Source organism: Tyto alba, unplaced genomic scaffold (assembly GCF_018691265.1).
Source record: "Tyto alba isolate M040663 unplaced genomic scaffold, T.alba_DEE_v4.0 Super-Scaffold_2, whole genome shotgun sequence".
NCBI classification, from domain to species: domain Eukaryota; kingdom Metazoa; phylum Chordata; class Aves; order Strigiformes; family Tytonidae; genus Tyto; species Tyto alba.
This window is the reverse complement of record NW_024881282.1, coordinates 79,540,360-79,567,541: the sequence shown is the minus strand read 5'-3', so window position 1 is coordinate 79,567,541 and position 27,182 is coordinate 79,540,360. Positions and strand designations below refer to the sequence as shown.

Genomic DNA, 27,182 nt, shown 5'->3' with positions numbered 1-27,182 from the left:
CAACAGGACTTTCAGGAAGGTTTCCTCCATGACACTCACCTATGCCTCTGGAATCATCTCATGAATTAAAAATGGGCAGATGTAGCCAAAGTCTCCCTTTCCTGAGAAATACTTTCATTTACTGTCACTTTACACTGTGACAACCTCTCTACTGCATGAATTAGTTTTTCATGTAATCAACAGAACTAAGGATTTCCACTCTACATGTTTAGAAATAACAGAAGAGCATGTGTTACACTTTCCTGAAGTATAGCCAGACCTGTCTCTCCATAATGAAAACAGCATAAGTGGGAGGGATATCAAATCCAATGAATAACTTATAAAATATCAAGTCTAACTGTATGCCAAACAAGAAAATCATCAAAGGAGAACATGACTAAAACCTAATGTATGCAACAGAGAGCTGTGTGGTGTTGACATAGTTCAAAGTTATTAGTATGCAACTGTGAAACACAGTGAGGCTGACTTCTTCAAGACGTTCGGTGAGCCAGGTTCCAAGGCATCTGATTAAAATGCATGTTTTAAACAATAGATTATATAAATAAAACCATAAATCTCAAAATTCTTGATCTTCAATTTTAGTTTTTTAGGAAAATGTGTAATCATCTTTTTGTGTATTTCATTTTGCTCTCATCTTAGACCATATAGTGGCTTTTGTCACTAAGATGTAAGCCAGTTTCCATGAATGGCTTTATAGTGTGTTCTGTACATGGACCAAGGCAACACGTCTCTTTTTCAGTCATCTCCATGCCATCTAATTATTTCTTGTACAATTATAAGTGCATAATTACGTATTTTTGCATATAAAGCATTTATCATCTTTTAAAAAATTATTTTTTTAAATCAGGGTAAATTAAAATTAGATCATTGAAGATCAAATGTCCTAAGGGAATTGCAGTTTCCTAGTAATAGCAATTTCAATAAGGTCTTTAAATACTCAGAACGTTACCATAACCAGTGAATAGGTTTGAGACCATTCAAAGCCATCAACAATTAAGAGTGTTAATCCTGAGAGAGTTTAGGATGAATGAGTAATTTATTCATGTTTATTCTTGATGTTAAAGAGGGAATTCAGCACTTCTTTGGTGTGAATGAAATTTTACATAATGAGGGCTGAGTACTTATTTATGTTTAGCCATGCAGAGACTTACTACTAGATTACATAAATTGTTGTAGAAAACATCATAAAGATCAATAGAACTAGTGTTCTCAGTAAACGTTATATTTCTTAATTGGTGTTTGCATGATCCAGCGCCCATTAATATCTAATGAAAAATTTCGCAGTGACAGCATAAATCCAGAAAGAATTCCTCACGTGGATACTTAAGCATGTAACTGTTATATTTGTCTCAACAGAAGGTAATATATTTATTAGAAAAAAATAAACTTATTGATATGTATCACAGAAAATATTGGCTTAACTTTATAATAGGAAAAAATGTTTTTAAAAACCTTCTCCAGATCTCTGAAGCTGATTACAGTCTTTCTAGAACTGTGCATGCTAAAAGGGCCAAGATAGTGAAAGTAGAATTTAGCTGTTGTGTTCATCACTCAGTCTGTCTCCCAAAATGAAAAACTGTGTTACCATTCACAGTAATCTCTAAAACAATTAGATAGGTTGTAAGTAGTGTGCTGAGTGGTTTATTCAGTTTCTTTTGTGTATACCTGGACTGTTGTAATACTTTTTAGTCTAGTTCTGGTGAATGTCTTCCCTTCCATTGTGCTTTTTAACTTACTAATATAGATATAGCCAGAAAATGACAGTTTGAACTTTGTTGCAGTCCAGGAAATTACTGAAAAACTATGGTAGATCTGAGTGCAAGGCTTAGTTGCTCAACTTTTAACAGAAGGACCACCTTTGAAGAGCAATTTGGTAAGATTTGTCTTCAGATCCTTCATTTTTCTCTGTCTCAAAGAGAAGTTTTGAACATTCTCTCCGTAGAGGAAAATGAAATGAAAGGAAAGGGAAAGGGAAGGGAAAATAAAATAAAATAAAATAAAATAAAATAAAATAAAATAAAATAAAATAAAATAAAATAAAATAAAATAAAATAAAATAATTTTTAAAGTGTTATTCTGGTTTGTATTCCAGTTAAAAATCCCCAGCTTTTGTTATAGAGAGCCTTTTAGTGCTTTTGTAAATATTAGGAAAAATATCAGGCATTTCACATTTTATTATTTGGTGTTTCCTTATAAGTTTATGTTAGTACTAATTTTGCCTCTTCATGTTTCTGAAAGAGTTGTCACACTGTTTGATCTAAAGGGCCCAATTCCAAAGTGTGTTCTGTCTAGGGAAGTGGTGTTGTCCTCAAGGAGGTGATGTGCTAACCTGTCAGGTGTTATTACATGAACATATTTGTAGCTCTCAAATTTTGCAGAAAAATGTAGTTGGATTATTTCTCATATTGCCTTCTGTTACACAAACAAAATATAATCTTAACCCTTAAGCCATGTTTCTGCAAATTTTAGTTTAGAACTTAGAAAAGTTAGACTGTAGTTCAAAATAGTATGTGAGGTAAATTATGCTATCATCTTGAAGATTATGACATCAGATAAATTGTAGCTAAATATTCATGTGATGGTTTTCAGTAGATAATTTATTATAGCTAAGGAGCTAGTCTGTTATTTTCTGAGCCTTTAGAAAATTGGTTCAATTTTAAATGAATACTATGTCAGTATCCACTGTCAATAGCAGAACATGATGATGTCAGAAGCACTGTTCTTCAACTCCTGCATTCAAATTCTCTTTGAACCACCATCGATTTGTTTAGGAGATTGCAGTTAAGGAGTTAGACTTACCTTTTAAATGAAAAACATAACATTAAAAAAAATAAATAGTTTTAATTCACTTCTTAGGGGAAATTGCTAAGAGTTCTTGTCACACTAGCAGTGTAAATCACAATTTATCTGTTTTTTTAAATAAATTCAGATGAATGCATTCCGATAATTCTCAGTTTATGAAGACTGTCCAAGATATGGGTCGATTGAGAGGATTTAATAGAGTGTAGCCTTTTATTAGATGTCATTTGAAAGACTGAGAGCTTGGGCAAAGATATAGCAGTGTTGGTCAGTACCTTGATTATATTTGCTGTTTTACCTAAACCACTCATAATACAAACTGAAATCAGGACATTGGATGCAGATTTTGAAAATCTCAGGGAATGTACTTCAGGGATGGATTTTTAGATGGAATTCCAATGAATAGATTAGTCTGGACAGACACAAAAATTCCATTACTGAACATGTGCTAACCATGGCTTCAGGGTCATAAAATACTGGTGAATTTAACCTGTGCATGCTTAAATAATACTTAAGTTACAAGATTGACATATACCAGTCTCAAAAGCTCTATTTGCTCATTTCTGGAAATATCAAACACCCTTATCCTCAGGTCACAAAGGACCTGTCAGGTAGTCTAATCTGAGATCATAGACAATACTGGTATAAAGTTCTTCTGGTGTGCAACAATATACAGTATTTTCTGTGGTGATAAATGTCTACTGACACATGTCCTGTGGGTTATGCTTGGTTTAAATGTTCTGGTAACTGATGTGCCAACTCAGGTTATTGTCACTTAGGAAAGGGTTCACTTAGTAAAATCAAAAATAGGCAGCTATTCTAAGCTGGTGGCTTCTTTTATATTCATGGGTAGAGATAGCACAATTCTTCCCATTTGTCTTAGATGAATGCTTTTTCAGGAAGAATACTGGAGCTGCCTATATCTTCCTTTATTGTCTAGACAGAAAAATGATTAATGTCAGGAAATAGCTCCCCCAATGTTATTGGCATACACTGAGAGAGCAAATTGCAGAACATTATTTCATTTCATGTAACTTTTTGCATTTTTATTTGTGTTCATTAAGCTGTCAAATGGTTTTGAAAGGCTCATTTTGTTTTTCAGTAAGGAAAAGATTCCTACCATTGCTGAAAATTATAGTAAAGCTTAGATTAAATGCTTGCAAAAGGTTATTAATCTTAACATTTTCTTTACAAATACATGAATATTTCCATCTCATTTTTTTTTCAGAAAATATGATACTTTCGTGGGTTTTTTCTAATTTGCATTTTTAGGTAAATCTCTCAAGTCAGTGTATAATTTTTTAGATGCATAACTGAGCTTTAGATCAGTACAGTATTATTGTATACAACTTTGATTAACTTATAACTATTTTTAAAATTAAGTATTTTCTTGTCCAAGAAAGAGTTATTTCATATTCTGAAGTATTTTGGTTGAAATTCTGGTTCCACTGAAGACAGTGGTCAATTACAGTCAGTAGCTGTTTATTCAATACAGTTTGGCTATTTAAGGTCTTTACATATAGTTCGATTGCATTATATTACATGCTCATATATATAGGGTTATATAAGTATTTCAAAAACAGTTTACACAGACATTTTTTATCCATACCAAATGTTTATATTTATATAGTGCAAAGTCTGTGATATTGATTTATTATATCGTTGTTTTTAAAATATTTTAGATTTTAATTTATTCTACACATTTTTTTTTTTAGCTTCCCCATGGGTAGATAAAAGTCGAACTCCAAACAAAATAGATCTGTATGATGTTCGTAGAAGACCATGGTAAGCTTTCTTTAAAGGACTGATGCATTTACGTCACTTACTTTCTAGATAAGACTGTAAAGATGAATTTTGCAGATTATTTATATCTAACACTCCTTACTCTTAGATATTTTTATTTTCTTTTTAAAAATCAGTTAATTCTTCTGAATAAACAATTTTCAAATCGTACCACTTTTTATGCAATATTCATTATAGTGCATCATACTGTTGCATTACATAGACATTTTCATAGGAGGATAAATATCAAATAATTAAAGCAATTAAAAACTTTGATTTTGTGCCAAAATCAAATGTAATTCCAATTATTAGACTGAGCCATTCTTCCAGACTTTTGCAGGTGTTTACAAATATGTCTCTGTAGTTTAGACAAGCAAAAGAAGATCACTAGATTGTTAAAAAACAAGACAGCAATGGGGTTGTTTCTCATTATTTTTTTTCTGTAAAACTCTAATGGCATATTGATACTTGGATTCATACTAGTTGAATATATTCTTTCAAAGGATGAAGTATTTCTCCCTAAGCTGCACTGACACAGTAATTCATCTGTCATCAAGATCTTTACCTCTGAATTAACATTCATGTTATTCATTTATCAACATCTAAAAATAGTGAATTTTGTTCAGTATATCCTACTTCCAGACTTTTCTAATGTGATTTAGATTTTGGTTTACTTAGAAGACACAGCAAGAGAGAAAGTGATAGCACATGGTTTTCTACTAGCTATAATAGGAGGATTTTGTTGGGTTAGCTAGATTTAGTTTAGAGATCACAGAGTGTCTTCCATCACACGCAACAAATGTGTTTTCAAATCTGTGTCATTCATACACTTTATTTATTTCAGGTATATCCAAGGAGCTGCATCTCCCAAAGACATGCTTATTTTAGTTGATGCGTAAGTGTTGAATGTCTGGATATTGATATTAGAGGAATAACAGTACTTAGATATATTGAACAAATCTTTTTATGTTGAAAAATGGAGAGAGGATAGAGAAGTTCTTATATGCAAGGATCAAAAATCTTGGTATGAAAAAAATAAATACACAGGAAAAAGTGTTTCCAAAACCCAAACCACCCCTGAAAGTTATTTCAACTAGGGAATAGGAAGGGTTTTTTAATCACTTTAATATTATTCTGCTTTCAGCTTCTTAGTTACTGAAGTAATCAACTGAAAATTTCTCATGTGCATGCCAAGATTTGTTGAAAAACACAAACCTAAAACCAAATTACTGAAGCATTACAGTAGAATTAATCATGTTTTCATGAGCCTGAAAGATGAGAATGTATGCAGACTTTGCATGTTTTACTGTACATATTTAAAAATTGCCAGGTTTGGTTACTGTAAAATATTAATAGAATGTGAGCAAAGAAATTAATAAAAATTCTCTGTTTGCCTTGGAAAGGCTTCCTTTGTTTAGCTAATGTTGAGGGGCTGAACCTGATGTGTCAGATGGATTGCTTTATGCTGAAAAAATTCTCAGTAAAAGAATTTGCATTTAATCCTTTTAAATGTGGTAAAGTGTTTTTGTATCAGCAGCGAGTTTTAACAACATTTGTTATTTCTTCACTTCAACTTAGGTTTTGCCTTGGATCAAACAAGCTGTCATTTGGGTATCTGAAATCCTAAAGGTGTAAATCTGTGTGTAGAAGTATAAAATGTTTAGATAATGAATTGATTGAAGGTGGTAAACTCTTTCAGATTTCTTGAATTTAAAATGAGGAAATGAGGTATCGTTATGACTTTCTCTGAGCCACAGGACTGGGGCTTTGAATGTCAGTTTTGGACTTAATTTTTTATTTTAATAATGTAATAACACTAATGATGAGTTGGAGAATTCAGGAGAATTATTGACAATTTTAGTGTGAAAGTTGGTGGGAGTGCTGGTAGGTGCTCTATATTTTCCTTGTGCATTTTAAATACATTTTTTTTAATTAAACTTTTCTATTATCTTGTGGTTTTCTGTTAGGAGCGGGAGTGTCAGTGGACTGACATTGAAGCTGATCCGCACCTCAGTCATTGAGATGTTAGAAACCTTGTCTGATGATGACTTTGTGAATGTAGTTTCAGTGAGTATCGGTTCTTTCTGCAAAATTTGCATTGTCAACAAAGATATAAGAAAACTATTTTTAATGCGAGATAGGAGATACTTGAATGTTAAGTTGCTAAGAGACTTAAAATATATTGAAAAATGTCACATTTGGCTTATTGTTTTCTTGTAAAGTATAATGAAAGTCCTACATTTGTTGCTATCTACAGATTTGAGTGGAAGGCAGAAGCCATTGAAACAAACTTCTGTGCAGTCAAATTCTCCTTTCCAATATATTATTCTGGTCTGTGTAACAAATCTTTTATCTGACTGGCATATGCAAATTCTTTTGAAATAATTGGTGGCTCCAAGATTTTATATTGTTGTAGGAGATAAAATGATACAGAGGAGGTAGGGGAAAGTTCCTTCTTCCACAGAGCAGGCATTTGGTTTGCTCATGTTATTTGATGCATGATGACAGGATATGTACAGCCATACATCTGACATGCTGAAGAGGTGTTGCTGAGAAGTTCTACGGTTGCCAACTTGGTGGGTAGCAAAACAATATTTTACTATAATAAGTAATACAATGGGAGAATCAATGAAGGAACTTGAAAATGCACATAACTTATGCATGCAGAGACAGCATATGTGATGTGCAGGTCAAAGGATTGTTAGAAAGAGGACAAGAATGTAAAGATTTTCAAATGAGGGTGATGCTGGCTTTTTCAGGACTGGCTTTTAAGCAGCTGAGATCTTTCAGAATTTGATCTGAAACTTTAGTACTACCTATAATTATTACACTTCAAACTTGACTACCAGACTTAAAACTTCTGTTTCTATTTAATAGTTATTAAATAGTTCTTTAAAATAGGTGTGGTTTGGTTTTTTTTTTTTTTTTTTTGAATGGTAGTTTAGTCTTTCTAATACTTGTCTGGAATTTAAAATGGAAATTTACAGTTTTCAATAAAGCTGAAGGCAAAATGAAATAGATTTGGGGAAGGGTGAGATGGTATGGGCATCTTTCAGTTTTCAGGCTGATACCTTGGAAGTCATGCTCTAGCCTTGGGCAAGGCTTTTTGTTTTTTTGTTTTTTTTTTTTTTTTTTATTAAGCTGTTGAGCTACAGAGCTTTGATTCTAAGGATTTAGGATGGGAACACTGACATACTCTTAATGACAAGAGACAGCCTGTGTGGTGAGTAACTGGAATGAATTTGGAGGCAATTTTTGACTTCTACAAATGTGTTGTAGCCAGCCTGTGGGGAGAAAGGCCTGAAATATCACTATCAGAAATCTCTTTGAACAGCACTTACTGCTTCATCGTTTGCTGTCAGTCAAGCTAGACCTTTCTCCAAGTAGTAGAGAGAAGGTTTTATTCACAATGGCATTTCCTTTGTTAAAGTCTTTAATAGTGGATTAGACCATTTTCTTTAGTCTAAATTGCAGTGAAAAAAAAAAATAAACTAATGCTTTTATTATTATTATTAAAGGAAATAAGCTTTTCTGTAATGATATTAGAGAGCTGAAATCTTGTTGTTAGGTTCACTGGTTTGAAAAAAATAAAGACTGTAATCCTAAACTGCTGGAAATTGATTACTGAGTTTAGTGGAGCTGTGCCAGCTTTTGCCGTTGGAAAATCTGGACCCCTACTACCTCCCGATTTACACAACTTTCCAAACTCTTTCCTTTGTTTGCTCCCAGCTGACTAGAAATAGTGTGTCTTAATGCTAAACTTTCCTTAGTCTCAGGGTATTTTATTAGCTAAGGTTCAGTGTTATTCTAGAGAAGCACCAAGGTTGGAATTTGTGTCGATAAAGGATGAAGAATCTTTGAATATTTTCTACAGTATATCTTCCCAGTGGATTGTAGCTTACAATATGTAAGGATCTTTCTTCTTTGAATGAACTTTAGAGGCACACTTCAGATATTTAACTGCAGAACCAAAGAGGACTTTTTGGTCATGCTGAGTTCATCCTCAGAGGAGGGCAACACTCACAGAAATATACATAATAGAAGATAACATGTCTAAATCTTTTATAAACTGCTATTTGGTGTTGTGGACTTATAATTTAAAAGTCCTTATTAGAGCCTTTCAGGATTGCAATTATGTTTGTATAAACTATGTTTTCATGTGTTCAGATGATATACATGTTGGAATTGTGGGAGAGGTGTTCTGACATTTTGTGATAGAAAGGGAATCATATGAAAAAAAACGGTTGTATTACTACAACTCATTCTTTAAGCAAGATAAATAAACAGAGAAGTTTGGCCTTTTGGGGGAAAATTTTCTTGGTTTTGTTTTGTTTGTTTGTTTGTTTGTTTTTAGTTGTTTGGTTTTTTTTTCAGTCCAACAAAAGCCTCAAGCCAAAGTTAAGCACCAGAGCTGCCACTGCTGAAGAAGATGATATATTATCACACTCAGTACTCTTTGTCTTTAAGTTTAGTCACAAAAGCATTACGCAGGCCTAACTTTTATGAAGCATTCATCCACTACAAAGTTGGTATTAGTTTCATGTATGTTGCTTTGTTTTTCAGTTTGATTCAGATATCTTGACACTTGAAGCAAAATAACACGAGACTGATTGTTATTCTGATCATTCAGTTAGATCTTTGAAAATTACATACATGACTTTGATTTAGGAGGATTTCTTAGAAGGTCTGAGATCTCATCTTTATTCAAATATTAAATTCTTCATTTTGCTGCTTAGTTTTTTCCCACTTAATACTTCCTTTTATGCCTTTGGTGAAAAGATTAATGATTTATCAGGTTTATGTACTGTGTTAAAAGGCAGATGGTTCATTAATTCCTGTCTAATTTTAAAATAATCGAATTATACTTTTTTCTAAATGATCTGAAGATCATCTAGAGGTATGGTGATACACAAAAGATCACCTGGTCCCAAGTGGTGTTCCCCAGGGCTCAGTATTGAGACCAGTTCTGGTTAATATCTTTGTTGATGATCTGGTTAAGGGGATTGAGTGCACCCTCAGTAAGTTTGCAGTTACACCAAGTTGGGCAGGAGTGTTGATCTGCTCAAGGGAAGGAAGGCTCTACAGAGGGATCTGGACAGGCTGGATCGATGGGCCAAGGCCAATTGTATGAGGTTGAACAAGGCTGAGTGCCGGGTCCTGCACTTGGGTCACAACAACCCCACGCAACGCTACAGGCTTGGGGCAGAGAGGCTGGAAAGCCGCCTGGCAGAAAAGAACCTGAGGGTGTTGATCGCCAGCTGACTAAACACGAGCAGGCAGTGTGCCTGGGTAGCCAAGAAGGCCAATGGCATCCTGGCTTGTATCAGAAATAGTGTGGCCAGTGGGACTAGCAAAGTGATTGTTCCCCTGTACTTGGCACTGGTGTGTCTGCACCTTGAATACTGCGTTCAGCTTTGGGCCTCTCACTACAAGAAAGACACTGAGGTGCTGGGGTGTGTCCAGAGGGCAACGAAGCTGGTGAAGGGTCTGGAGCACAAGTCTTATGGGGAGCAGCTGAGAGAACTGGGGTTGTTTAGCCTGGAGAAAAGGAGACTCAGGTGAGACCTTATCGCTCTCTAAAACTACCTGAAAGGAGGTTGTAGTGAGGTGGGTTTTGGTCTCCTCTCCCAAGCAAGCTACAAGTGATAGGACAAGGATAAAGAGCCTCAAGTTTCACCAGGGGAGGTTTCGATTGCATATTAGGAAAAATTTATTCAATGAAAGGCTTGTCAAGCACTGGAACAGGATGCCCAGGGAAATGGTTGAGTTACTGCCCCGGAGATATTTAAAAGATGTGTAGATGTGGTGCTTAGGGACATGGTTTAGTGGTGGACTTGGTAGTGCTATGTTCACAGTTGGACATGATGATCCTAAAAGTCTTTTCTAACTTAAATGATTCTATGATACTATGATCATTATTCTTTACAGAATATTCCATAACAAATTAAATGTCTAAATCAAGTCCAACTCCAGTGCTTTCTTAATAATTCCAAACCCTAAAATGTCAACTCAAACATTTTGTTCTAGATGAAAGGAATGTAGATTCATTCTATGTGTTTCATATTACTGCTTAAGGACATTTTCTCTTGAAGCATCCTTCTATTAGACATCATTGGCTAATTAAAAAGTCTAAAAAGCTAAGTAAAAATTTTAAGTTAATACAATATTAGCGAATGGTTATGAGAAAACTATCAATAACTGGAAGTTATCCGCAATTTTTCTTTCCCCCTGGATCTTTTGGCCAAGAAAGAAACAGTTGTTTTATGACTTGTTAGCTTGAATATCCATAGAGTTTTTAGTAATGAGGTTTTGATTTAACTAGAGAGCTGTTTTACTGCTAACCTCTGCCAAGACGTTGTCCCACAAAACCCATATGTATGATGATTCATGCCCACAGCTGAGAGACATGGATTTAAGCTCATGCCAATCATTTCTAGAAGCTGACAGGATGATTTATTGAACCATGTTTGCTATATGGTCAGATCCTAGAGAAGAAAAAGCTTAAAAGTAGATGTGCAAAAATGCATTAGTTCTACTGATTTAATATAGTTCTTGCAATTTTTTCCAGTGGAAAAAGGTTGAATGAACTATTAAGTCATGTAAAGATTGCCAGGGGTTAATATGTCATGATTTCCTCTGGGATTTGCATTTTTCTTATCTGAAGTGCTGTGCTTTGTTGCTGAAAGAAAACCTGCTGTTTGAAAGAGCTTAAATGTATGAGTAATACAGCTGTTTTCCCACTAATCCAGTTATGTGCTTTGATAACAGTAAGTGGTAGATGATAGGGGCAGCAATTCCATCCCAGCATGTTATGATTTAGTGACTTGGTTTCAAATGTTGACACAGAGAGTGTAATTTGTTTATGATTGTGGGTAGTCTGCAGTTTGCAGGAGAAATGTATTTCAGCTTCAAATCTGTAGAGGTGCAGAAAGCCACACAAAGGAAAAACCTACCCTAGAGCAACAGACATGTTAAAGGTCAGAAGCTGGAGGACTGTTTAAAATCACCCAGCCTTTGTAAAAATCCAAACTAGTATTTACTGTTTAGGAACTGGAAATTAAATGTTATGAACATAGTAGGGATAACAGAATCATGCTCTGAGTAAACTGAAAGATCATTTCCTACCCTTATGCATTTCTACACATTGACTAAAATCAGAAGGAAGGAGATTTCTGGATTAATTGATTTAAAAGAAAAAGCTGTGCACCCAGCCTGTGAAGTTATTGTTAGGAATAAAAGAAACCTGTGGAAGTTACACCTCTTTTTCCACTGATTTTTAATAGTAGTTTACCATATAATTCCCACAGCTCAGTGGTTGCAAACCTGTTTACTTTACTCCCTAACTCCCAACTTGATACATTCTTAATGCCTTCCTAATTACAATATTTAAATATGATAATATGGAAAAAAAAATTGTAAAAAGCCTTCTAATTCAGCAAAGGGTTCCTTTCTTTTCCTGATGCATAAACCTTCCTATATTCTGCAGTTCAGATTGCACCTATGTTCTCTTAAGAGCAGGGAGATATTCCTTCCTTCTGACAAGTACTTTCTTAAGCTTGTTTAAAAACTTAACAAACATGCCATGGTTAGAAACCTTAGCCTGAAGTCTTATTGAAGGGAAGACAATGCAAGGTTTTGCAGCCAAGTAGCCTGTTGTGCTTATGCTTTCGTTGATAGAAGTTTTAGATTTGTACGAGTGTACTTCTGTTCAATTGGCAAAAAACTTCCAGAATTTTCTTTAAAAAAACCTGAAAGTTGGTTTCCTTTATTACTTCTATTTCATGTGTTTTTAGTGAACCCTAAATTAAATTTTATACTCAAATAGTAAATTGCATATTTTTTTCCTGTGTTTTTGAATTTTGACCGATAAAATTTCAGTGGTGGTTAATTTTTCTAAATAGCATCACTATTTGAGGAAGAAATCAAACATGATTGTGGTATTACTGTGAGATACTGGCACTGAAGTAGTTCTCCTGATGGGTCTAGAACAGTAGATGAAAAGAGCTCCTCTATGGAGGGGCTTGCCAGCAGACGTGCTAATATATTTCAGTCCTTACTTTCTCATTCTCCATAACGGACAATATTCAAGAGAAAATATAAAGATGCCTACCATCTTTTTCATTATTTGACAAATTAAAAAAAGATAGAGAATCAAGTCCCACTGTAGGTCTGTATGAGCATCTCTCTTACTGATTTAATCCTGGAACATTTCAAGTAACGAAAAACAGCAGCTCCACTTAAGCATCCAGTCTCCTCAGCATCATAGCTGTGTGAGGCAGTAAAAAAATATAAATTATTCCTTTTCTGGGGAGGTTGGTTGTTTTTTTTTTTTTTTTCATAGTCAATGTAAAGCAATATAAAGGCAAGTTTAGAGCTGAGTGTTGAGCTTCATGATTCTCTTAACAATAATCAATCTAATTGTATCATGACCTTGCTGGTTTTTTTTTTTCAAATTAAATGGCTCATTTTCAAGAAAAGAGGGAACAATGATAGCTGCAGAGAAACACATATTCACAAGATATGGAAATCATTAGCATTCCTTAATGGAAGATCATTATCTTGCACTTTCCCTATTCAGGGACCAAGTGAGTTGTTATATGTATTTTCATATGGGTAAATTTAGTAAGCACTGCAGGTTCTGGGTTAAAAAAATCTCAGACAAGTTCTGATCAAAATCTAGTATTCAATTTCTGCATTGCTAATAATTGCCATTAGAACTAGGCTATGTATCTATGGATATATGTGTATGGGAAATATATCTGGAGGACATATTTAACAAAAGTAGTTAAGATGGATATTCTTCAAATAACAATGAATAAAATTTGGGAACTATGGAAACCCAGAAATTGTTAAAATGTTAGAAAGAATTTTCTTTTTTAATGGGTTAATGGGAGTAAGAATGGAAACAAGGAGTGCAGTAGCATAAACAACATCATGAAATGTTTGTCTGTCTGTAGAATTACAATTTCATTTTGAGTCACCTCTAAAGAGGAAGTCGAGAAAGGAGGCAATGATATTATGTCAAAGTATTTCAGGTGGGGCTGGAGCTGAGGGGAAGTTTAGGTTAGGGAGGATGTTATATTAGCTGGCTTTTATGAAATGAGCTTAAATTGACTTCAGTGGGACCCTGATACTCAGGACAGCGAATTAGAGTTTGCATCAAGAAAAACAAAAAGTGAAGGACCACTAGGAGTCAAACTTCTTGCAATCTTCTTGCAGTCTTCATCTGACATGATCAACTAGAAATGCTTGTACAGCTTCAGTGACATGACTAGACACAACTTTCCGTCTAAACAGTGTGTGGATTAATGGTTCACTTTCTCCCCTGAGACGCAAATGATGAATATTTGAACTCAGACTTTGACTGTATGTCTCCTTTGTTCTGGCTGAATACTGTTACACAAATGTGGATCAAATCACTAATTTAACATAAAATGGTTTTGCTCAGATTTCACAAAAAAAAAAGATTGCAGGTGTCTCCTCTGAGGACCAAAAGTGGTTTACGGTTGATTGCTTGGTTCTTGATAGCATCTTCTCACAGTCCTGTGTGAGTCCTGAGAAGCTGGATTTAAGACATACTCTCAAACTCACAGAGGAAGTCTTGCATCCATAGACTCTCAAAACTGTCAGATAAAAGCACTGCAAGAATCACTTGTTGAAGCCCAGTAAGTTTGAGTGGCACATAAATAGTCAATATGCCTCAACAAATTGCAAGGAAAGATTTTTATTGTCTTCATATCAGTATTTAATGCTTTCCTAGAAGGTGCACTTCAATCAAACATCTACCATTAAATGTAATTGTTAATGTCTATTACAGAAATAACCAAGGGAATTTTAAGGACTAGTGATATGTGGGTGGTGATGCAGTATGCAAGAGGTCGTATGAGAGTATCTCATTGCCCCTTTTAGCCTTAAATCAAAAATACATAAAGGTTCTGGTTTGTTGGTTGGTTATTTTTTCTTTCTGTTTTGTTCTGCTGACTTAAATGTTTGTCCCAAGCAGCTGTTCATCATCCACCTTAGTCATTAATGGACTGGTAGGCACTTCATCATTATTATGTGATAAGAATACTTTAGCTTTCGTCTTTGTAAATAGGGAATATTTACCAAATACTTTTTTCCTTCTGTGTATACTTAACAGTTTGGCCATATCTATCTGGAAACAGATGTGTTCAATAGTTAGGCTTTCTTTTATCCTTAGAGTACTTAAAAAATTCTTGTTAGCTTCAGTTTATTCAGCCCTATGGTATTGTCCGTGCAATAAGACAGAGCAGTAAATACTTATATACAACAGAAATATGCAGAATAGTCCATGATAAAGAGGTGAAAGTGAAGTGTTACTTTGCTGTCCCAGTGATAATACTCCCTATGGTATTTTCTTACAAATTTTTTTTAGTATCTATGTTAAAATAATATGCCAGTATGTAAAACAAATATAACACAAAACCATGGTGATGTTAGTACTGGGTCAAGTCTTGTCTCTCTGAGAGTTACAGCTAGCACCAGAACAATCTCCAAAGGCCAAATTGCCATGTTCAGCTCCAAACTGTGCTCAAGCTAGTAAGCCGTCATAAATGTACAGGCAACCAGATCCCACACAGAAGTTACTCACATTTGTTTTCAAAGGCCATCTAGCCATACCTGATATATTTTTAGGGAATTTAGAAAGAAAACATGTGATCCGACAATTTTTTCCTGATATCTCATTTAAACTGAGCCTTATAGATGAGCTACAAATAAGTTTGAGAAACCTTTAGAAGATGAAGTTATTTTTCTTTTAATGTTGTAAAATAATAACCAAACCATCTGAATGTAGGGATTTGTTTGTTTATACATATATTATATTACCTGTTAGGGGAAAACATATCATGCCAGATTCAACACCCCAAGAGAGGTAAGGTTACTGCAGCTCTGTGCCACGGATCCAACCAGTAGTGAGGTTGAAAATTCATTCCTGGTACGCACATGCACATGGAGTACATGCATATACCACATAACATAGTCATGTATATATATATACATACCAGACCATCCACAAAGGTAACACAGATAAACACAGAGCACTCATGAACACAGGCTGTGCCAACAGCCTCATCCTTCTCCCCTCTCTGTCTGAGCTGGATAGAAGTCTGCTGGTGAGAATATATATACAGATATATGTGTGTGTACTGTGTGGATCCCTCTAGCAGCTGGGATCAGACACTCCATTTGCCCAGCAGCTTCCCCTAGATCCCAGTCTGCCCTGTTGCTGCCACTTAGACATATGAGTCCCTGAGACCATAACTCCACTCCAGTCACTGGTAGAGGCCATGTCATGTACACATGCAGACCTGTCAGGGTCTCCCGTGTTCCCAATGGCCAACCACCCACTGCGATCTTACCCTTAGAGACACAACATGAACACACACACACACACACACATTTTACCACTAGAGACCCCCAGGACAGGCATCTGGCACTCATTTCATAGACATACGTGTCCCCGTGACCCACAGTCCGACTCCAGTTGCTGCCACTGAAGACACTCCAGTCTCTCCAGCTGCTGCATCATGGACACATGGGCACTGCAACCCATGGTCTGGCTCTGGTTGCTACACTCACATACCCCTGCACAGACACACATGCAGAATAGAGAGTCCCTCACCAGGGAAAAGAGGTAGAAGTGGAGTATAATAAGAAGGCAGGACAGACTATGCTGATGAGATGCAGGACATGGCCAGACAAACATACTAACCATCAAACTATTTACACAGGACTAACTATTTTTCTCTTTGCCCCTCTATTTTCCCCTACTTTTTCACCCCCAGATCACCTAAATCCATCCCTTTCTTTACCCTGGTTCTTCCCTTAAAAATTCCATAGTGCAATCCTGAAATGCTTTTCTACTGCATCCCATAATGTCTCCCATACAACCTCTCTGAGTCCCAAAAGGGAGTTATTATATTATAAATTATTGTTTAGGCCCTAGTTAGTTGTGGGAAATGAAAAAAAAAAAAAACCTGCCAGAAGACAAGTCATCCTGATTATCTTGATGATAAATTACCGCCAGGAGGTGCTTGTCCATCTCCACTGGCTGCAGGAAGAGCCTGGCCCACCGTCTTGGGTTGGGCTCCCAATTAAAGGATCACTGAAATGAGATGAGCTGAATCATACTGCCTCTGCTCAGCTGAGAATGCAAAAGGGAGTCAGTGGGAATAAAAACAACAGGCACTTTTGGGGTTTTTTGCACCTTTTTGCACCTTTTTTGCACCTTTTTTGCACCTTTTTTTTTCTTATTGTGTGCTACTCTGTTTTAACATATCAGCTAATTTTTTACTGTTATGTTATTAACTGCAACTTTAGTTTACTGTGGAAGGAAAATGTTCAAAAATATATGTAAGAGAGAAAAAAGAGACTGAAAGAGTTGGAAAAGGAATAGGGCAAATCTTAAAACAAGATCTGTTTCACATTACATCTGTCACAAAGTGTTAATTCTAGGGAATAGAATACTTGAGTGCATGAAGAACCAAAGGGAATAGAAATTAGAAGCTGGAATTCTATATTAGGATATCAGGAGCAAGATTGTTGCTGGAAACTGTACATTTAGTACTGTACAGTGTAGCTGACAATTCCAGATGACTAGAAGAGTCACCTCCATTCCCACTTTGAGGGTTTGCTTTGGGCATCAATACAGATTTTTATTGTCTCCTCTTATAGTTGTCAAATGTCAGGAAGTCAGACTTCTAACAGCACATGGCACAGGCTTCTGCGATTTCCAGAATAAATCCTAGCTCCTTAGTATATTAGTAGTTTTTAAAATTAGTAGTTTAGTAGTATATAAAATGAGGTGATAGCTCTATCTCATGGCTCCACTGGTTAATAAATCTGTTGGCTATTTCCATTTTCTTAATTTTCAGTAAAGCCTTACTGAAATGACCTGTGCTTCATCAGACATATCATCAATCTTGTGAGCTTTTATGGAGTGTCAGATGCTAGACCAAAAGTGTATTTCTAAGTCAGCTTCCCAACTAGGAGACAATTACTAGGGGGTATTGTGACAGTATAAATAAAAATTTTGTGTTGGGTGAATGATCTTTCAAGCAATGAACTCATTCCCTATTAGTTCTGAAGAGGCTGGGCTCTGTTGGCTTTAATGATTCTTCTGGGGAAAGATGACGAGTCACTATATTAATGAAAAAAGAAGAAAATGCAGGCTGTCCATAAGGTTTGGGACACGCTGGGTGGGAGCAATTTGTTCTATGGTCCCTCTTTTTTTAATACCTTTTCTATAAAAGTCACCTATTTGGTAGGTGAAAAAGGATCTCTTAGGCAAAGCATGAATGAAATACTCATCGACTTCTCAAGTCTCACACTTTCAAGACTCTTGCTTTCCCTTCCTGTCTCACGGTTCCCTGCCTTAGCAGCAGCATCTCACACAACAGCAGCGTGCTGCCGTGGCCTCCCCCCTGCTCGCCAGCCCCAGGCACAGGGACATTGCTCTGCCCTTCAAGGGTGACAGGCACATTGAGGTCAAGCCATGGGAATATGGAGGTGACATTGAAGCCCCCTGCCATCCCCAAGTTGTGCAGCCTGTTTCTGAAATGTATGTGTGTCTCTTGTAATTTGATGCACTGACTAAGCATTTATCTTGCTTTTGGTGCCCTGAGTAGCAACCTCACATATCCAGTGAATTTATAGATTATGGTATAATACTCAAACCTTTTACCTCTTGTGACCAGCAATTGGATACGAGGAAATGTAATGAAGTTGTGTCAGGGAAAGTTCAATTTGAACATTAGGAAAAGTTTCTTCCCCAAGACTGTGGTTGGTCACTGGAACTGGATCCCCAGGGAAGTGGTCATGACACCAAGCCTGTAAGAGTTCAAGGAGTGTCTGGATGATGTTCTTAGTCATATGGTTAATTTTATGTAGTTCTGCAAGGAGTAGGAGTAGGGAGCTGGACTCAATGATCCTTATGGGTCCCTTCCAACTCAAGATACTCTGTGATTCATCTTTTTGGCCAAGGGTGTTTTGTGTTCTGAACAACTACAGCACAACACTAGTGCAATAGTTCAGATCAGCCAGCTTTCTTTAGGAGATGCTGAAGTTCAGAATACTGAAATTTTCAACAGAAGTCACAAACACATGATTTTAAGTAAATAATACATGGTAACGGCCAAAGCATCATGAAATGACCATAAATGAGCTCATTTTGCTAAGCTAATTCATCTTTCAGCCTATGCTGACATTCTTTGTTGTAACTCTGAAATTCACAGCGCAGTATCATACTTTATGGTCTGAACATTAATCCTTTTGTACTCAGTGGGAGCTTTGCATTGATTTATGTGCAAATAATCATTTTGGTTAGAAAGGTGAACAAAGATAACTGAAAACAGATTTTGGCCTGGTATTTGGTATTTTTCCAAACATTTATCTCCTATTATGCTACAGCATTTTTTTCATCAGATATTTCATGATCTAACAGTCTTATTGTGGCTGAATGCTGCTACCTCTGGTCTGTAATACTCATATATACATTTCACAGTGAAAAGAAATGTGATACATTTTAAATGTTAGGAAATGCCAATAGTGTAAATTGGTATATATTCCTAAATTTATTTCATCCTATACATGCAATACAAATTAAGAAACACAGCTGTGCTGCTTCTGAGTAACAGAATAAGGTTTTTATATTTTTTCTACAGTGTGTATGTAGAGCTGTACTATATACCTGAAGACTATCTGTATGCAAGTCATAGAACAGGAGAAAACAGTTATCATACAGCAAGATATGAATTCTGAACTATAACACCACGTATTATTTTTTGGTATGTCAAATTACAAACCTTTATTGCTTGAACTGCAATTTTCTGTGTACTGAGATCTACATGGGAATAAAACTTTACAAATTGCTTTCTTACTATTCTCTAAATAGGTTCTGATAAATATTTATAATACCTTTTCACTGCTGAAATATAGATTCTAACTGGCCTTATTCAAGATTCAGTTATTCTTGGGATTAACCCTAAAATCCTATTACCAAGCCTAAAGCAGCAGGAAAAAAAAAAGGAAAAGAAAACAGCAAATCTGGGTTTAGCTTCAAGATGAAAGCCTTATGAAATCAGATCTATTTCACTATAGCTCATTTAATACATATAGATACAACTAGGTCACCAAGCTGATTTAGCCATAAGGTAGAAGAAGCATAGCAACAAAACTCAGCAGATTGAAAATCAGCAGCAGTAGTATCTGATTAGGTCTTCAACAAGCTGAGTATATTTTTCTGAATTTTCAGTATTCCCAGAGTGATGTTTCTTATTTATCTAGCTATCATGATCTTGGTATTTTAAATGTATAATTTTTGTCTCTGTAGCAAGGTTAAGTATAAAAATTGCTGCTTTGTTCAAGTTGATATGATTTTCTATAAAATATAAACACGTCTGGATGTTTGAAAATGCACAATTTACATACAGTTTAAGCCAGGGTCTCTAATGTCAGAAGTTTCTGAAGGGTAGTTTTTTAGGGTTGTTTTTATGTTGTTTGTTTGGTTGTTTTTTTTTTTTTTTTGTTTGGTTGTTTTTTGTTTGTTTGGTTGGTTGGTTTGTTTTGTTCTGTTTGTTTGTTTGTTTGTTTTAGTTCAGAAGTGTAATTTCATGAGATTCTGATTAAACCTGCTATGTTGAATCAGGATATGTTAGTACACTAACTGGGATAAATGAAGAATAGGGAGGCAGCAGATAAGGAAGGTTAGGAAAATTGAAAATTTTACATAGATTTGGTAGTAAACAGTATTCAATAAGAATGTTACCACTTTTACAGATTTTGGAGATGCAGAAAGTCATTTAGACAGGAGGTTGATTTACAGCTTTTTCATTATGAGTGTTGTAAAAATGGTTTGTAAAGTTGTTGGAGATTGAGATGCTTGTATTGGTAATATGGATCCTTTGCATGGAAAAAATAGATTTTTATCCTTCTGGATCTGGGATCTCTTGTGTTCAACGTGGAATTTTTTCATTAAGGAGGAAGTTTGGATTTTCATGTTCCTGCTTCTTCACTCATTTTGCACAGAAGAGTATTTTATTGTTTTAGCTGAAAAGAGAAATTTATATCAGTCACAAAAAGTACCAACAACCTCTGCCAGAAGTGTGAAATTCCTCATTTCAAGATAATAATTTAAGACCAGTTCAACTTTTCTCGTTTTAGTGACACCTAGTGACTAAAACTTGAAAAAGTTTTTAAAAGTTTCATTAATGTATTGGTTTTGATTTGTTTCTGTTGTTGCATTTTCCAGTAATGAGAATATTTACAAAACGTTTTGTGTTTTTCAAATTGAATTGCAGAGCTAACACTTCTTTCATCAATTTCTTGTCCTGAAGATCTGCATAAACCTGTTGCTATACTTTTTGAGAATTTGGCCTTCCTCAATGGATTAGTCCAGATAGCATCTAATAAATGTTGACTGAAGCTTGCTTTCTTGATCATGTCATAAAAGAAATTAAACACATACCTATACATAAACATATTTTTAAATAAATATATATATACATATGTATGAAGACATCAGATACAGCAGAAGAAAAAAAAGTTTTGACTGTCAGAAACAGTAATAAGCACTTTCTGATCAAGATAAATTAATGGCCCAAGATATCGCTCTTTCATTCTTTATAACATTTCTTCTTATGTTGCTGTTTTCAATGACTGCTTGTTTTGCTAGCTTTATATATAATGGGAATTCTGAGGCAGTGCAATGAAGGGGATGCTTCGGGTTTCCTTTCATAAAAGAAGCAGAATCAATTGAAATGTTTTATTTGCATTTAAATAACCTCCTACACTTGCCAAAAGAATGATTGACATTGGATTTTGGATTTATATCCTTTTTACCTCTCAGGAGATGGAGATATATTTAGATTTATAGAGAGGGATAGATGGATATACAGGAGAGAATTTGAAACATTCATCAATTTATACATTGCCTGTGGAATCCGAGATTTTTCTCCCGCAGTGCTGTAGTCTCCAGAATGAATCGCATTAGCTGTGTGTGCATTTTGAAAAAGTTTAAGTGATAACCTGTTAATGAAAAATTATGCTTTAAGAATTTGTGCCCTATTTCACCTTGTGGAATATAAATGGAATATAACAAAATGGAATTTAAATGGAATATAACAAAACAACTAATAACATGTTAAAGAGCAAATTCAAGTACTTGGAGTTGGTTGCAGAAAGGGAAAATCATATTCTGGTGCTCTAGTATTGGGCAATTGAGATTAAAGCTGCTAGCCATGTCTTTGCCTTGGATTTACTTGTTTTCTTCCCTGTTGCTTCACTTTTCTCACCAATAAAATGAAAACAGTTCTGTGCTATTTCACAAGGGTTCCGAGACACTCATCAATGTTTGTAAATGTCTGTGATGCTAAAGTGTGGATGTCCCTAGGAGTTACATGCTATGTGTTACTTGCTAAAACTTGTCAGCTGGGGAGGTTGGCTGGTATCTGCAAAAGGCAAATTTATCAAAAAATTTCCCAATAGACAAGCCAGTTTGCATCTATTCATCAGGTAATATATTTAACTGAAAACAGTTAAAAAATAATATATATATATACACCTGTTTTTCTTCTCATCTGTTTTGTTTGTTGTTTTTTTTTTTTTTCCCAGACTGTTTGATAGCTTTGATCTTTCTGCTTAGCTGTCTTAGATGTTTTTCAGTCCCTGTATATCCCAATTCTGAATACTTACCCTTTCTTTCTTCATTTTGCAGCCTTTTTCCATGAGGGGTTACCCCTTCACCTTCTTCTGTCTTATACTGTCCTCTTAATGAAAATACCTGTCTGTAGGGTCTCTTGTTATTTAATTTTGATCTTTCATCATATCCACAGAATGTTTAGAGTGGGAACAAATATAGGAAATAAATTAACGTCTTTGTTTCACTTCCCTTGAATCCTCTAATATCATGATACTGGGGTAGGAGTTTTAATAATGTTAAAGAAGGATTTCCAGGTTGAGACTCTGGAAAAGAGGAGGCTTTTTGCAATGCAGAAATAATTATTCTGGAGTCAGAAGAGGGTTTCAGAATGACAACCCCTTCTCTTGTCCATCAGTTTAACTCTTGGGGCACTATGGATTGCAGACGTCCATGTGTCTGGAGGAGCCCACAGCTCAGTGGAACTACCCAAGGAAGGGAAAGGTCTCTACTATTTAGATATTTCACTGCAGTTCTGTATAATTTTCCACTGGGTTTGCAAGTTGATCCTTCTCTGAATAGGAGGATAAAGACAAAGTCCTTGTAAGACTGTCAGATTAGTATTTCTGTTTCTGACCTTCTCCAGAATGACAAGGTTCCAGCAGCATTAAACTCAAACTCCTTTGTTCAGAGTTTCACGTTAAGTTGAATTGATTAACTTTTCTTCCAAGTTACTGAGTTGTCCCATATAGGGGCAGAGATCACATTGGTGGTTTGAGGTCGAGTAGATTAAGTTCTCTAACACTTACTGTCCCAGTAACAGGTTTGGGTATTCCTGCCCTAACCTGTGAACAGGAGGTCTTCATTTCCTCAGACCTGAGAATCATTCTGGGAGATCCCAAAGGCAGAGGCTGCAAAGGGTTATAAATAAATCGGGTAGGGAGAAATAATCTAGTGAAAAACTAAATATTATACATTGCTATATAATTACAATAAATATTTAATTATAGTAATACTTCAAGATTCTTTAAAATAAAAAGCTAAGGTTATCCTGTTTTCCATTATTTCCAAGTGTTTTACTTCAAGTCCCTCTTATTTTAGCTTAGATAAGGAATAAGCTTTTTATAGAGTTGAAAAAGTAGAAGCTGTCACTGGTGGTGACATACTGTATAGAGTGTATTTACATTTTAACAATTGAATGGTTTACCTCAAAATGTCATCTGTTGTTTTGTACGTGACTCCCAGAGCCCATGACTTCATTCACAAATTCAATTTATTTTCTTTTTACCACAATAGTATTTTTGAGACATATGCTTATTTTTACTACAATAATTAGGAGGAAATGTCTGTCTAATAAATAACCAAATAATATATTTCATATAGATGCATTGAGAGTATTTTATCAATAAAGTATAGATTGTAGATATTTTAATTTTAAACCTTTGATAGGATTTGATTTTGTAAGAACATGGACTTTCTGAAGTGGCAACTGGTTTCTTTCTTCAAGTTAAATACCAAGTGATTGAGTATATTGTTAACTGTTTTTCAAGAAATCATCCAAGCTTAAATGAGCATTATCATGGTACTTAGGAGACAGGTGACCAATAATGTGACCGATAATCATTAAAAGCTTATTGCAGGTATTTTGGCTTTTGGGATCTTAATATGTGAAAATTTATAATGCCGCTATTGCTATTGTATTTCAGATGAATGTAATTGCAATCTGGCTCAGTTTGCCTAATTCTGAGTTATGAATGGTCCTGGTATTTGTTACATTATGAACTGGTTAAAGATCAAAATTATTTTAGTGTTATGAAAAGCCATTTTTAAGGGGGATCTGAAGGCTTTTACACTTGAAACCCTTCAAATCAGTATTTTACTGGAGTTTAAATTACTTAAATGTAATGATGAATTTTGTTCCCCTCTTTGGACATTTTTATTAGTCACATTTCAACCTTCAGACTTGGCTCCACTTCCCAACAAACAGGTAAATGTTCATTTTGGAGGATAATTGTTCTATCTACTGATTCCTTTATCTAATCAAAACTCTTCTCATCTGCTTCGTTGACTGGCATTAACATTAACATTGACTGATGTATTTGAAAACAACTGGCTCATATATATTCTTAATTAAATTATAGCATTTGCAAACATTTGTTGATGTAACTCTCCATTCTACAAATGTGTTATTCCTCTCGTTCCTTTTACATCAGCATTTGTCAATCTATCAATCTATAGACCTTGAACTTTTGTTCAGTTTATCTCGCATGTAAGTACAGTACAGTATGGTTTACTTGTTAACTGCTTAAACAGTTTGAGCCAGTATTCCTCTCAATTTTTAAAATGTCATTTTTATATCTGTAATTACTAATCCACATGCTGGATACCTGACCTTCACAGAAGTAATTACCCTGATACATTTGCAGGACTACTATCAAGCAATTTAGACTTGCAGTTTAATGCTAGTGACATTTCAGGGAGAAATTTTCACTTGAACACCTAAACCTCTCTTTGCTATAACCCAAGACAAGGCATGCACTGACCATGGGATTGAATTTATGGTTACTTTTATCTTAGATCATTAAATATTTTAATGTCACTGATGAAGTAGAGAAGTGTTTTCACTCTACTTTTTCAGATTAAATTGTATTTTGTAGAGCAACCTATGAGATAGTGCTTTTCTTCTACTTTCCAAGTACAAGATCTGTATTTTTATCCCGTCTCACAATTAGAAGTAATTTTCAGACCTTGTCTTTTTAAAATTACTTTATGTCAGTAATATTCCCATTGTGACTACAAAATTAGGTCAAGGCAAACTGAAACAATTTCACAGCACAATACTCTTTCCACTCCCACATGGTTAATGTACTTAATGATCATAGGGTGATTTATTGGTTACTTCTGTAAGAAACTTTTATAGAAGCACCTTTGTGTGTGTCAGTGTTTTGCATAGAAGTGAACTGATTACAGTTGTGTGATTATCTTATGATTTTGCTTAAGCAGTAAAAGATGCTGCTTATGCACAGCAAATCAAAATCATCAAATGATACTGAGGTGAAATGGAAAAAGGAATGACCATAATTTGAGTCTGGGGAAAGAACTTTTATATAATATAATGGCTCTAAAATCACACAATGGAAATATTAGGGTTCAGCTGGCAGTCTTACATTTTAGTCACAACATAGGGTTGTTCCTACAAAAATATTATCTTTTTGGAAATATGACATACATTAAAGGAATATTCAAGTTGAAAAATTAGTTATATATAATCCACTTCCATCTATTCTTTTTTTTTTAAAGGTTCACTTTGTATTGTGGCACTGGGAGAACTGGAAAATATTGTTAATCTTCATTATGTTATCCCATTTTCATAGTTTCATTGTAAATAATTTAGATACACAATACTATATTTATAGTTGTGTTATTATGAAATTTAAAGCCCTGTTAAATAGAATATTACAAAAATAAATAAGCAATATTTGTCATTATTATATACAACTGGCTCTTCTGCAGAATGATTGGTCAAATATAGCATTGCATTTTTCAAAGTTAAAACACTTGTTCATGCTTTTGCATGGTTTTGAAAATGTCCCCTTGTGACATACTGGGAACTGCACGTTGATAGAAAGGGGGACAGAAAACTTTTCATAAAGTCATTTGAGAATAACTTGCTCCCACAGATTTTAATCACCTGGGGACCAGAGCTATAAAATTAGGACAGAGTAATAACCGTCCTTATTAATTAGAAAGTTATATGAAGATTCTTATATCGGTATTCTCACAATGTATTCTGCCTAGCAAGAATCAACACAATTTTTTTAGCTAATACAATTCTCAGGAAAACATCAACTATACCATAAAAATATCAGTATCTCACCAAAATACACCTTTAATTTGTGAGGAATGAGCAAAAGTAAGCTCCCTAGAAAAATAAATACAATATGAAAATGACAAGATATTAGTTGTGAACTACTTAATGCTCAAAATCAAAGTAGTGGGTTTCCTTGCTTGGGTCCTACGTACATGCAGGAGTGGCTTGTGGTACAATGATATTAGAAGATGAGGCAGACAAGTTCATGCTTTGAAGTCTGTAGTACACGGGGCACTTTGACACATCCTTTTTGCAAGAATGAGAAATTACATGTGGAATTGTAAAGAAGATTCCAGCATATCAAATTCTCTCATAATAGTTCCTGGATTTGCTCACTTACAGCCAAAAACCCCACACTTGCAGAGCTGTGGCTACTTTCAGGATGGATCTAGAACAAATTTAGGCTAAGCCTTCTGCTGAGAATGGTGACTTGTTCTGCCTTAGGCTATACTATATTTGCTGTTATACATTTGTTCCTACTAATTCAATAGCAGAAGTCTCATTGATTAAAGTGGATGTTCAATAAAAATTACTGGTAATTCGTATTTTGATTGGTCCTGAGAGCAAGGAGCATGAACCTGAGTTCATGTACACAACTGATTCAAGGACATGGAAAAGTCTGTGTAACTCCTAAGCATCCTACTAACTTGAATTGAATTATTATGCATTATTAAAAATGGTTTGATGATATCAATCCCTTCACCCTTTTAAGTTCTGCGTATTTAAGTATCCTACAATTACAGTGCAAGTTGATGTTTGCTACGGGTAGCAGTTCTCTCTCTGTACTTTGCGCCTGGTACTTAGTGATTTATTTTAGACATTTAAGTAGTCTGAGCAGTTATTGAAATCTGTGACCTTACTTACTTTATCTTCTATAGACTACTATGGAACTAACTAGCAGTATTGAGGCTTAAGACCCAACAAGGCCTGATTTTTAAGTTATTTTAAGGCTTTGAACCAGGTTGACAGCATAAAATTACATTTACATTTAATTTCATTGAAGACCCTTAATCAGGAAGAGGTATAATAATCTGTTTTCAGATGAAATATAAATTAGGAGATCTGGAATTTTAT

General features: G+C 35.0%; 1 protein-coding gene across 12 annotated transcripts in view; it reads left to right on the top strand.

The window, feature by feature from the left end:
- The window catches only part of CACNA2D1 (calcium voltage-gated channel auxiliary subunit alpha2delta 1), a 425,853-nt gene that overhangs the window by 312,774 nt on the left and 85,897 nt on the right, over window positions 1-27,182 (top strand). For all 12 annotated transcript variants that reach the window (XM_032985225.2, XM_032985224.2, XM_032985221.2 and 9 more), the window contains exons 8-10: window positions 4,515-4,584; window positions 5,426-5,476; window positions 6,549-6,648. In XM_032985225.2, the coding sequence (XP_032841116.1) occupies window positions 4,515-4,584; window positions 5,426-5,476; window positions 6,549-6,648 (221 nt within the window). The remainder of the gene's footprint in view (window positions 1-4,514; window positions 4,585-5,425; window positions 5,477-6,548; window positions 6,649-27,182) is intronic.